Genomic DNA, 13621 nt, shown 5'->3' on the forward strand with positions numbered 1-13621 from the left:
TGAAGTTCTACAACAAGAGGGCAATATAGACATTGAAAAGATCCATAGATCACCCTCTACACTAGACCCAGAAAGGGCAATGCCAAGGAATATAATAGCCAAACTCAAGAGCTTTCAAATAAAAGAAAAAATCTTACAATAAGCCAGAAAGAGACAATTCAAATATCAAGGAGCACCAATCAGGATCACACAGGATCTGGCAGCCTCCAAGCTAAAAGACTGCAAGGATTGAAATATGATATTCAGAAAGGCAAGAGAGCTGGGCCTTCAACCACGGGATCAAGTACCCATCGAAACTGACTATATACTTACAGGGGAAAGGATGGGCATTCAACAAAATTGAAGATTTCCAAGTATTTGCAGAGAAAAGACCAGGACTAAATGTAAAGTTTGATATCCAACTACAAAAATCAAGAGAAACATGAAAAGGTAAATAAGAAACAGAGGGGAAAGAAAGAAAACTCATAATTTTTAAATTTGCCTTTTTAAGGGCTTCAATAAGATCTAATTATCTGTATTCCTATGTGGAGAAATGCTATGTATAATTCTCTGTAGTGAACTCTATTCACTATTATAGTATTCACTATTATAGTAATCAGAAGAATAATTCATAGGGAGAGGGTGGAATAATAAATGGTCTAAGATGATATGGGGGGTGGGAAAGAGGGGGGGAATAGCAGGGGACACCAAGAGAAACTTGAGAGATTGAGAAAAATAGGATATTCTATTACACACAAAGAAGGCATGGGAATGGGAGGGGACAAATACTATTATAAGAAGGAGAGGAAGAGAGCCTTAAGAGGTAATATTTAAACCTTACTCTCAGTGTAATCAACCTGGAGAGGGAAGAGTAGCTATATTATCCATTGGGATATAAAATTCTATCTAACCCTACTGAGAAAGTCAGAAGGGATAAAACAAGGGGACTATGGGAGTGGGGAGGTCAAAAAAGGGAGGGGAGAAGAAGGGGTAGGGAATTTATTAGACCTTTAAAATAAAAAGAGGAGAATAATAAGGGAGGGGGTAGAAAGGGAAGTTAATCTAGGGAGGGGATAAGGGATAGAGGCTTAATAGCAAACCACTGGTTTAAAAGGAAATAGTATAAGAAGAAGGGGTAGGAAAAGGGGAGGATGCGAAAATGTCAGTGAATGCACAACTGATGATTATAACTCTGAATGTGAATGGGATGAACTCACTCATAAAATGGAAGCAAATTGCAGAGTGGATTAGAAACCAAAACCCTACCATATGTTGTCTACAAGAAAGACATATGGGGCGGGTGGACATACACAAGTTTAAGGTTAAGGGCTTGAGCAAAATCTCTTGGGCGTCAAATGAGAAAAAGGAGGCAGGAGTGCCAATTGTGATTTCTGACAAAGCCAAAGTAAAAATAGATATGATTAAAAAAGACAGGGAAGGTCATTACATGCTGATTAAAGGCAGTATAAACAATGAGGAAATAACACTGCTCAATATGTATGCACCAAGTGGCATAGCATCCAAATTCATAAAGGAGAAACTGGCATAGCTCAAGAAGGAAATAGATAGTAAAACCATACTAGTGGGAGATCTAAATATTCCTCTTTCAGATCTAGATAAATCAAACCAAAAAATAAATAAGAAAGAGGTAAGAGAGGTGAATGAAGTCCAAGAAAAATTAGATTTAATTGATATGTAGAGAAAAATAAATAGGGACAAAAAGGAATACACCTTCTTTTCAGCTGCACATGGCACATTCACAAAGATTGACCATGTAATAGGGCATAGAAACATTGCAAACAAATGCAAAAGAGCAGATATAATAAATGTAACCTCAGATCATAATGCAATAAAAATAATAATTAGTAAAGGCACGTGGACAGGCAAATCAAAAACTAATTTGATATTAAATAATATGATTCTCCAAAATCAATTAGTCAGAGAAGAAATCATAGAAACAATCAATAATTTCATTGAAGAAAATGACAATGATGAGACATCCTACGAAACTCTGTGGGATGTGGCCAAGGCAGTACTCAGGGGGAAATTTATATCCTTGAGTGCATATATTAACAAATTAAGGAGGGCAGAGATCAATGAATTGGGCGTGCAACTCAAAAAATTAGAAAGTGAGCAAATTAAAAATCCCCAGATGAAAACTAAATTAAAAATACTAAAAATCAAGGGAGAAATTAATAAAATCGAAAGTAAAAGAACTATTGAATTAATAAATAAGACTAGAAGATGGTACTTTGAAAAAACAGATAAAATAGACAAAGTACTGGTCAATCTAATAAAAAAAAGGAAAGAAGAAAACCAAATTGACAGTATTAGAGATGAAAAGGGAGACCTCACCTCTAATGAAGGGAAAATTAAGGCAATCATTAAAAACTATTTTGCCCAATTATATGGCAATAAATATAACAATTTAGGAGAAATGGATGAATATTTACAAAAATATAAATAGCCTAAATTAACAGCAGAAGAAATAGAGTACCTAAATAATCCCTTATCAGGAAAAGAAATTGAACAAGCAATCAAAGAACTCCCTAAGAAAAAATCTCCAGGGCCTGATGGATTCACAAGTGAATTCTATCAGACATTCAAAGAGCAACTAATCCCAATACTATACAAATTATTTGATGTGATAAGCAAAGAAGGAGTCATACCAAATTCCTATTATGACACAAATATGGTACCGATTCCAAAGCCAGGGAGATCAGAAACAGAGAAAGAAAACTACAGACCAATCTCCCTAATGAACATAGATGCAAAAATTTTAAATAGAATATTAGCAAAGAGACTCCAGCAAGTAATTAAGAAGATCATCCACCATGATCAGGTGGGATTTATACCAGGAATGCAAGGATGGTTCAACATTAGGAAAACCATCCACATAATTGACCATATCAACAGTCTAACAAACAAAAAACTTAAAAAACCCTAGAGAATCAACCAAGAAGCTGGTAGAAATAATCAACAACTTTAGCAAAGTTGCAGGATACAAAATAAATGCACATAAATCATCAGCATTTCTATACATTTCCAACACATTAGAGCAGCAAGAGGTAGAAAGAGAAACACCATTTAAAATCACCCTAGACAATATAAAATACTTGGGAATCTATCTACCAAAACAAACACAGCAATTATACGAAAACATCTACAAAACACTTTCCAAACAAATAAAACTCAATCTAAATAATTGGAAAGCCATTGATTGGTCATGGGTAGGACAAGCTAACATAATAAAAATGACCATTCTACCCAAATTAATTTACCTATTTAGCGCCATACTTATCAAACTACCAAAAAACTTCTTTACTGAATTAGAAAAAACTATAACAAATTTCATTTGGAATAACAAAAGATCAAGAATATCAAGGGAAATAATGAAAAAAAAAATGTGAAGGAAGGGGGCCTAGCAGTACCAGATATTAAACTATACTATAAAGCAGCAGTCATCAAAACAATATGGTACTGACTAAGAGACAGAAGGGAGGATCAGTGGAATAGACTTTGGGTAAATGACATCAGCAAGACAGTGTATGATAAACCCAAAGAGCCCAACTTTTGGGACATGAATCCACTATTTGACAAAAATTGCTGGGAAATTTGGTAAACAATATGGGAGAGATTAGGTTTAGATCAACACCTCACACCCTACACCAAGATAAATTCAGAATGGGTGAATGACTTGAATATAAAGAGGGAAACTATAAATAAGTTAAGTGAACACAGAATAGTATACTTGTCAGATCTCTGGGAAAGGAAAGGTTTTAAAACCAAGCAAGAGTTAGAGAAAAATACAAAATGTAAATTAAATAGTTTTGATTATATTAAACTAAAAAGCTTTTGTACAAACAAAAACAATGTAGTCAAAATCAGAAGGGAAACAACAAATTGGGAAAAAATCTTTATAACAAAAAACTCTGACAGGGGTCTAATTACTCAAATATACAAGGAGTTAAAGCAATTGTATACAAAATCAAGCCATTCCCCAATTGATAAATGGGCAAGTGATATGAATAGGCAATTTTCAGGTAAAGAAATCAAAAGTATCAATAAGCACATGAGAAAGTGTTCTAAATCTCTAATAATTAGAGAAATGCAAATCAAAACAACTCTGAGATATCACCTCACACCTAGCAGATTGGCTAAAATGACAGCAAAGGAAAGTGTTGAATGTTGAGGGGATGTGGCAAAATCGGGAAATTAATGCATTGCTGGTGGAGTTGTGAAATGATCCAACCATTCTGGAAGGCAATTTGGAACTATGCCTAAAGGGCTATAAAAGACTGCTTGCCCTTTGATCCAGCCATACCATTGTTGGGTTTGTACCCCAAAGAGATCATAGATAAACAGACTTGTACGAAAATATTTATAGCTGGGCTTTTTGTAGTGGCAAAAAACTGGAAAAGGAGGGTATGTCCTTCCATTGGGGAATGGCTGAACAAATTGTGGTATATGCTGGTGATGGAATACTATAGCACTCAAAGGAATAATAAACTGGAGGAGTTCCAGGTGAACTGGAAAGACCTCCAGGAACAGATGCAGAGCGAAAGGAGCAGAGCCAGAAGAACACTGTACACAGAGATTGATATATTATGGTAAAATCGAATGTAATGGACTTCTGTACAAGCAGCAATGCAATGACACAGGACAGCTCTGAGGGATGTATGGAAAGGAACTCTACCCACATTCAGAGGAAGGACTGCAGGAGAGGAAACATATAAGAAAAACAACTGCTTGAACGCATGGGTTGTGGTGGACATGATTGGGGATGTAGAATAGAAACCACCACACCAATGCAACTATCAACAATTTGGAAATAGGTTTTGATCAACGACACATGATAAAACCAGTGGAAATGTGCATCAGCTATGGGGGGAGGGGGCTGCGGGGGGTGAAGGGGAAAGTAGGAGCATGAATCATGTAACTATGTTAAAAACAAATATTAATAAATGTTTAAAAAAACAATATGTTACTGGCTAAGAGACAAAAGGGAGGATCAGTGGAACAGACGTGAGGTAATTGTCCTCAGCAACATAGTGTACAATAAACCCAAACATGCCAGCTTTGGAACATGAACCCACTATTTGACAAAAACTTCTGGGAAAATTGGAAAACAGTATGGGAGAGATTAGGTCTAGATCAACATCTCACACATCATACCAAGATAAATTCAGAATGGGTAAATGGCTTAAATATAAAGAAGGATATTATAAGTAAATGAGGTGAACATAGAATATTATACCTGTCAGACCTAGGGAAAAGAGAAGAATTTAAGACCAAGCAAGAAACAGAAAAATATTACAAAATGTTAAATGAATAATTTTGATCAAATTAGATTAAAAAGGTTTTGTACAAAAAAAGCAACAAATTAGGAAAAAAATCTTCATAACAAAATCTCTGACAAAGTTTAAATTTGTCAAATATATAAGGAGCTAAATCGATTATACAAAAAAATCAAGCTATTCTCCAAATGATAAAAGGGTAAGGGACATGAACAGGCATTTTTCAGATAAAGAAATCAAAACTATTAATAAGCACATGAAAAGTGTTCAAAATCTCTTATAATTACAGAAATGCCAATCAAAACAACTCCGAGGCACCACCTCACACCTAGTAGATTGGCCAATATGACAGCAAAGGAAAATAATAAATGTTGGAGGGGCTGTGGCAAAATTGGGACACTAATGCATTGCTGGTGGAGTTGTGAACTGATCCAACTATTCTGGAAAGCAATTTGGATCATGCCTAAAGGGCTTTAAATCTGCCCTTTGATCCAGCCATACTCCTTCTGGAAAGAGATAATAAGGAAAAAGACATGTACAAAAATATTCATAGCCATGCTCTTTCTGATGGTAAAAAATTTGAAAATGGTGCCCTTCAATTGGGGAATGGCTAAACAAATTGTGGTATCTGTTGGTGATGAAATATTATTGTGCTAAAAGGAATAATGAACTGGAGGAATTCCATGTGAACTGGAAGGACTTCCAGGAATTGATGCAGTGAAAGGAGCAGAACCAGGAGAATGTTGTACACAGATGCTGAAATACTGTGGCATAATCTAAAACATTATACACAGAGACCGATACACTGTGGTACAATTTAATGTAATGGACTTCTCTACTAGCAGAAAAGCAATGATCCCAGACAATTCTGAGGGAGTTATGAGAAAGAATGCTATCTACATCCAGAGAAAGAAAAACATTTCCTTGATCAAATAGTTCAATGGGGATATGATCTTGGATGTAGACTGTAAATGATCACTCTATTGCAAATATTAATAATATGGAAAATAGATCTTAATTCAATGAATTGAATTGCTCCTTTGGTAGGGGAGGGTGGAGGAAGGAGGTGATCCTTCAGGGGAAAATGAATATTTAATGAAATAGATCACTTTTAAGAATTTCTGAATAAAAAACCAATCTGAATAAAACATTTAACTTTCAAATACAAGACTTAAGAGAAACAAAAAAGTAAACATGGAAGAGAAATAATAAATGGCTCAATAAGCTTAAACTATATAACTTTCTATATGGGAATATATATATGCATATATATATGTACACACACACACACATATATATATATATATACATATATATATATCTTCTAAGAATTTTTTTATCATTACAAGGAATCTAGATAGAACATGTAGGAGTAAGTCTATTATGTTGGGCTGCTCTTAGAAAAATGGATAGAGGGATTTACTGGGAGAAGGGAAATTGTCTTACATAAAAATGGCCCACAAAAAAGAACTTTGACAGAGGAGGGGGAAATCGTTGAGTTGATGGTAGAGCAACAGTTGAATCTCAATTCCTTTTAAAAAATACATGCTCAATAAATACATCTTACCCAATAGACAAGTTGGAGGAGACAATGGAAGGTAGGAGATGGAGTAATAAAAAGGAGGGCAGTTCAAAGAAGGCAATTGTCAGAAGCAAAACAGACTTTAGAAAAGAGGCAGGGTAAAAAAGAGAAGGATAATCAGAAGAAAATAGGATAGAGGGAAATGCATAGTTAGCAATTAGAATTGTGAATGTGAAAGAGATGAATTCACTCATAAAACAAAAGTGAACAGCAGAATGGATTAGAAATAAGAGACCAGCAATATGTGTTTACAAGAAACACTTGAAACAGAGACACACACAGCTAAAATAAAGGTTTAAAGCAGAATTACTAAAAAAAAGGCAGGGATAGCAACTTTGATCTCAGACAAAGGAAAAGAAAAATAGACTTCATTAAAAAGGATAAGCAGGAAAAGCATATTTTGCTAAAAAGAACTATAGACAATGAAGTAATATCAAGACTATGCACATATATACCAAAGGACATGGCATTCAGATTCTGAAAGGAAAAGTTAAATTAATTACAGGAGGCAATATATAATAAAACTCTATTAGAAGACAACCCCAACCTTCACCTCTCAGAGCTAGATGAATTTAATCATAAAATAAATGGCAAGTCAAGGAGTTGAATTGAATCCTAGAAAAAGTCATATATGAGAGAACTCTCAAGAACACTGAAAGGAAGTATAAAGGAGTACACTTTTTCAAAGAAAGATGTCATTATTTTCAGGAACAGAAACCTGCAGAAAAGAGAACTTTTAAATGCCCTCTTTTCAAACCCTAATGCAATAAAAATTACATTTAATAAAGAACCTTGGATCATAGATTTAAAATGAATTAAAAGCCCAAAACAATAAATTAGAAAAACAATAATTACAAGGATAAGGATAACAATGAGATAATCTTCCAAAATTTCTGAGATACAACCAAAGCAATACTTAAGGGAAAATTTACATCTATGAATGCGTACATCAATAAAAAGAGAGAGTTGTCAGTGAATTGGGCATTCAAATAAAAAATCTAGACAAAGGAAAAATTTTAATCTCAAATTAAACACCAAAATGGAAATTCTGAAAATCAAAGAAAAGATAAGTAAAATTGAAATAAAAATTGGAAATAACATAAAAACTAGAAGCTAGTTTTGTGCTAATAATAATGATAAAAAGTAAAACTTTTGTTGATTTGATTTTAAAAAGATATTACTACAATCAAAAATGAACAGAGTAAATGCACTACAAATGAAGATGAAATTGAGGCAGTTACTGGTAATTATTTAACCCAATTATATAGTAAATATTATTTCTCAAGCTCATTTAAAATATATCTACAGCATATAACATCATGGAATAATTTTTTAAACTTCTACTTTACTTTTCCAACCACATGTCTGTCTTCCAGACCCAATTTCATAATTAAATCACTAATCCTGGTCTTAGTCATTGCCATCCTGAATTCCTTTAATTGCTTTTTCATGGCTTCTAAATTATAGATGTCTCATTTAATCATCCAGACCATCTCTCTTAGTGACCAGTTCAGCAACTGTCAACTTTCTTTTTTAGTTATAGCTCCTCCTCTAATGGGCATCTGTGTGGACTGGGATTTTGGGGGAGCTTGCATCCCTAGAAATCACTCTAATGAGTAGACAGCGAACTTAATAAGATGCTGGCAGAGAAAAAAACGGCTTTATTTGGAGAAAACAGCAGACTGTAGGGAAAGGAGAGAGGGAGAGGAAGGGAAGGAAAAGGGATTCTGCCCACACAAGTGGCTGGCTCAGGGCAAAAAATGTCCTCTCTCCTTCTATGTACAATTACATACTTTTATAATTATTAATTATTCTTCTCCTTTCCTGTACAAGGGGGGAGGTGGCCTGGGGGGGGTGACATTTGTAGGGATTGAATTTATGGTTAGACTAAATATAAGAGAATGTGGTCACTGATTTAAAAATTAATACAGCTCAAGTCAAAATGACTTTTTAGCAGCTTTATTTACAAAAAAAAGGGAAAAAAGTGAAAGTTGAGAAATGTGAAAGAGGGTAAGTAAGAACTCTATCTTATCATCCTAAATATGGCTCCTGTCTCTGGCTCAACCCACACAGAGCTCATTAGCCAGAGGACTTGGTATTGAATTAAGCAAGGGTTCAACCCATGTGGCCTCCTCCAAAAAGGGGAGGCCTCTCAGGAACTAAACTCTCCAGAAGCCAGGAAAGAAGGGTCAGTTTTTTTACTCACCCAATCCAAAGTCCAAAAGAAGAAGATCCAAGAGAAGTTCTTACCACAAGCAGTTAAAAAGCCATTGTCCCAGTCCAAACTCCTCGATACCCCAGATTCAGGCTGAAGACCTCCTGAGAGGAAGTTCAGGCCCTTTTTCTGGACCTTTCTTTACAACACTCCTATCCCTTTCTCCACTTTATGGATACCAATTGTAATCTTTAAATTTGTTTAGCACTGCCCAGGGGATCAGTGTATATAGGTCCCACATGTGTAAACTCATCACAAAAGGATTCACAAATTTCTGACTGATTGAGTTGAAAGGATGGAGCTCTCTAAGCGGTATGCAAGCTCCCCCACCTAGTGCCAAATACAGATGTTCAAACTCTGGTTGATTAAATTTTAAAGTAGGCAAAGGGACAGTCAATCCCATCTTCACACATTTACAGTCTTAAGCATGTCATTTTCAACATTACATACCCTGAAAGACCTCTATGATCAAAAAACCTATGACTATCATGGGATTTTCAGCCTAGGACAGTAAAGATATAATTGAAAGTAACTTTTTCCTTCAACCTCTCATACATGGCATTCTTCCCAGGGTACAGATAAACTCTTTGCAAAGTTTTTGGAAATAGTCAGGAAAACTAAAAATTTTATGGGATAAGGTTGGGGGGGGAGGCTTTAGTTTAAGAAATAGTAATACTGAGGGGTCTTGAAAATTGGGGTTACAAGCCAAATACTACTCTGAGAATTACCTATTGAATTTCATCCCACACAATACTCCCTCTTTTAATTTCAGGTTTGTGTAATTCTCATCTGCCTCAGTTTCCCCTATATAAAACAACAACAACTAATACCATTGATTAAGCATAATTAGACTCTCTTCATCTTCATTTTTGGAGGTCCTCTTCATCTGGACTCTGTTCCTTCTGTTCCAGGTTGGTTGCAGAATCTCTCCACGTGGAGGGTAGGGTTCTCCTACTGATAAGAATTCCTTTGCAAAGCAAACATTTTAGGAAATAAACCCTTCTGTCTCAGGCTGTATATAGGAAATACAGATATTTGCGGTTCCTAATCCTTAGTCTAAATTTTACCTTATCATAAATATTTTTATCTATTTCCATAGACTCTCAATTACAGGTCATCAAAAAAAATCTCACTTGTCTAAAGCTATCATTTAATCAATTCTAACTTTCCTCTACTAGTCAACTTGCTTGTTTAGAAAATGAAAACTTACATTTTAAAATTTGCATCCTGAGCTGACTGTAGGAATTTGTCACAAAAGAAAGGCAGGGGAAAAGATGTTTTACTGTCCTTATGGTTCTTTCAGGGACAAAGAATGAGTAGGTCAACACTGTTTCATTTTACATACAGGATAGAGCTATCACTAGCTCACACCATAATGATTTCACTGAGGGACCATCAGAATCCAGTGTGCTTTACCAAGTCAGAAGGATCTTACCTCTGTTTCAGACTGACATTGTCCTCTTGATTTCCTTTAAGGACTTTCACTTGACCTCTTGAGTATCTTCTTGTTTTTATCCAATGGTGGGTCAATTATCAGACAGCCATACTCAAATTCCATGTTCACAGTAATATTAAATGTGATTCCCATAAACCTTTTGTCTTAAATGGCAAAAATCCTACTCATTACAGTTTAAAGAAAACCTGTTCCTGTAGTATTCCAATTTCATTCTTTAAAATCCAAAACTACAGATCAGCTTTCTGCTTATTTGCTTAATAGTTTCTAAAAATCGTATTTCAAGTTTATCTAAAATAAATGTTCTTTTCCTTTAACTTCTTTATACATTAAATGCTAATTCTGTATCTCTTTATTCTATAACTTATATTTGCCTTATCATGGTCTTCTCAAGAGTATCTCTTACTCTATCATACACTTCCCCAATCTCTCAAAATCCACTCTTTTCCCCTTCAAGCCTCTGTTTCATGCAGAATCACATTTCTTATTTCTCTTCTGAGGCCTTTGCATATCTACATACATTGTTTATACAATATGTCTGTCTCCTGGCTCTCATAAAAAGGCCTCATATTCTATTAAAGTCTCCTATACTTGATGTCTTTTATATGCTTATCCTATACCTCTCTGACCTTCTATGACTTGCTTTTGCCTTCACACAACTTAATTGCCAGCAGGTATTCTGTCTTCTATTAGAGGATCTAAAGAGCCCAATTATTATTCATCTTATCAACTGCTTCATTCACATACATAATTTACATATCATATCTCTACATATTGTCTTATCCAATTCACCTTAAACATTAGTTCAGTTTTGTTCACAGTACAAATTCATAAACCATTTGTATTTACACAAAATTACATTCTAACAAATTTTATTTAAACACATGTTTGCACCTAAATAATGAAATCATTCTTGCCCAACGTACATAGTTGGATAACAATTCATATATTCCAATTGCTTACAAAAAGTGTTTAAAAATTCAGAAATCCCTTTTGCAATATTCCAAACTCTTTATACAGGTTCCACTTCAAATTTTAAACTTCTTCTTCCCCAATGTACATACATTTTCACTTGTTGCTTCATTCAGTAGTACATATATTAGAATAACATTTCACATTCTCTTTTGAAAACATAAAATTTAGATCATATGGAATTTTCTCCATGTTACATCACATCTTCTCCTTCTAAACTGATACTAAATTACATTCAGTCAATTCTCAAATTCAGTTTACTCAAATAACAAACATTTTTTTTTCTCCAAACATTAAAATTCCTAATCATTATTCATTTCAAGTCTCTGTGAGAACTTAGAAGTTCTCTCATCATTAAGTTTTGTACACAATCAAACCTATCTGGAATCTTATACAACTAATAAACAATTTTCAACACTGAATCACTTTACAGTCATTTCACACAATTCCACAAGCACATTTCAGGAACATTTGTAATATTACAAGTTCACATATATCAACCTTAAAAATTAATCCTAAGTAGAAATCCAATTGAATCATGGAATCAAATCTTCCTTCTCTTATTCTAATCTCCCCTCTCTTTCCCCATCTCAGTGGCCAGCCAAACAAGGAAAAGGAAGAATATTGAACAAATTATTTTGATTTTCTTCCCTATTAAAAGTAAAGGTCAGGGGGCAGCTGGGTAGCTCAGTGGATTGAGAGTCAGGCCTAGAGACAGGAGGTCCTAGGTTCAAATCTGGCCTCAGATGCTTTCCAGTTGTGTGACTCTGGGCAAGTCACTTGACCCCCATTGCCCACCCTTACCACTCTTCCACCTAGGAGCCAACATACAGAAGTTAAGGATTAAAAAAAGTAAAGGACAAAGTTAATTTTTCACTTAGGTGACTATAAAGTTTAAGAGGCCCAAAAATTCACATTTCTTGTTGAATCTCTCAAACATATTCTTTAGTCTGTCTGCTCCCCCACTTTCCAGAATAATGGGGGACAGAAAGAAACAGTTTTAACTCAAAATTGGTTAGAGGTTTCTTTTCTCAATCCTACCCTTGTGCATGCACATGAAAACACAGTCTCAAACAACAAAAACAGATGACAAAAAAGTTAACATAAACTTTGAAAGCATGTTCCATCAGTGATCCTGGGAATAGGAGGCTTTACAGCCTTACTCAGCAATTGCTCACAGTTGTATCTTCAGGCTTTAGCAACATAGGAGGACAGCCTAATGTCTCTCAAGGCTTTGTCCTTATCTTCAGTAAGGCCAAAGGAAGACATCTGGTCCCTGGTAACTGAGTTTCCATTATCAACTTAGTAAACCATTTTCTAAGCTCTTGATGTATTCTGTCCATGATCTCCAAGGAAGGAAGATACCATAGGACATGTAAATCCCAGGAGATATCTAAATTTCTTACTGATCCTTACAACATCATGGATGTAAAATGAATCTCATTCTCAGAATCTATATTCTTGATGAGTCCACATCTCTGCACAAGGTGCTAAGTAAAATTCTGGTCACTCTATGAGCAATGGTTTGGCTGACTCCTGCCAACTGTTCTGGCCTCAGCATGTTCTTAGCACTTGATTGAATAACTCCCCATGAACAAATTCTTTCTCTTTGCTAGAAAGCAGGCCTCTCTCTTCTAGTATCTTCAAAGCTTGCTTGAATGCATATAATTCAGTTTTGGGCTGATCAAGCCTCTGGAGGGCAAACTCTATCCATTAGAGTGTCTTTGCTTTCCTTAATTATAGCATATTCATTTCTTCCTTTTTCAACTAAGACTTGTGAGGACTCATGTATAGATAAGTGCACTTCCCGAGGCAGGGGAAACTCTTACAAATTCTTCCTCAGTTTATTTATTCTGGTCTATTACTTCCATTTCTGTTTCCTTTAGCTCTCTGTAATTTTCTTTCCCAGTTCCCCACAGAGACTTTGCAGGGTCCAAATTGTAAGCTCATATCAGAACTAGCTCATCTTTCTCTAACAAGATGGCCTCATCCTTCAATATCTTGGAGTCTTCAATCTCAGTGAGAGAATATCCTGTTCTCTCTACTGTTTGGAACAATTCTCTTTCAAGTGGTCTATATTTCCACAGCTATTATATATATATATATATATATATATATATATA

The 13621-nt window shown here is 35.0% G+C and overlaps 1 protein-coding gene across 1 annotated transcript in view; it reads right to left on the bottom strand.

Moving 5' to 3' along the window:
* Positions 1 to 13621, bottom strand: part of LOC123252442 (sodium-dependent phosphate transport protein 2B-like) — a 108271-nt gene that overhangs the window by 32862 nt on the left and 61788 nt on the right. The window contains 2 exon segments of the mRNA XM_044681752.1: positions 8280 to 8291; positions 9926 to 10040. Of these exon segments, the coding sequence (XP_044537687.1) occupies positions 8280 to 8291; positions 9926 to 10040 (127 nt within the window).

This window comes from Gracilinanus agilis, chromosome 6 (genome assembly GCF_016433145.1).
Source record: "Gracilinanus agilis isolate LMUSP501 chromosome 6, AgileGrace, whole genome shotgun sequence".
NCBI classification, from domain to species: Eukaryota; Metazoa; Chordata; class Mammalia; order Didelphimorphia; family Didelphidae; genus Gracilinanus; species Gracilinanus agilis.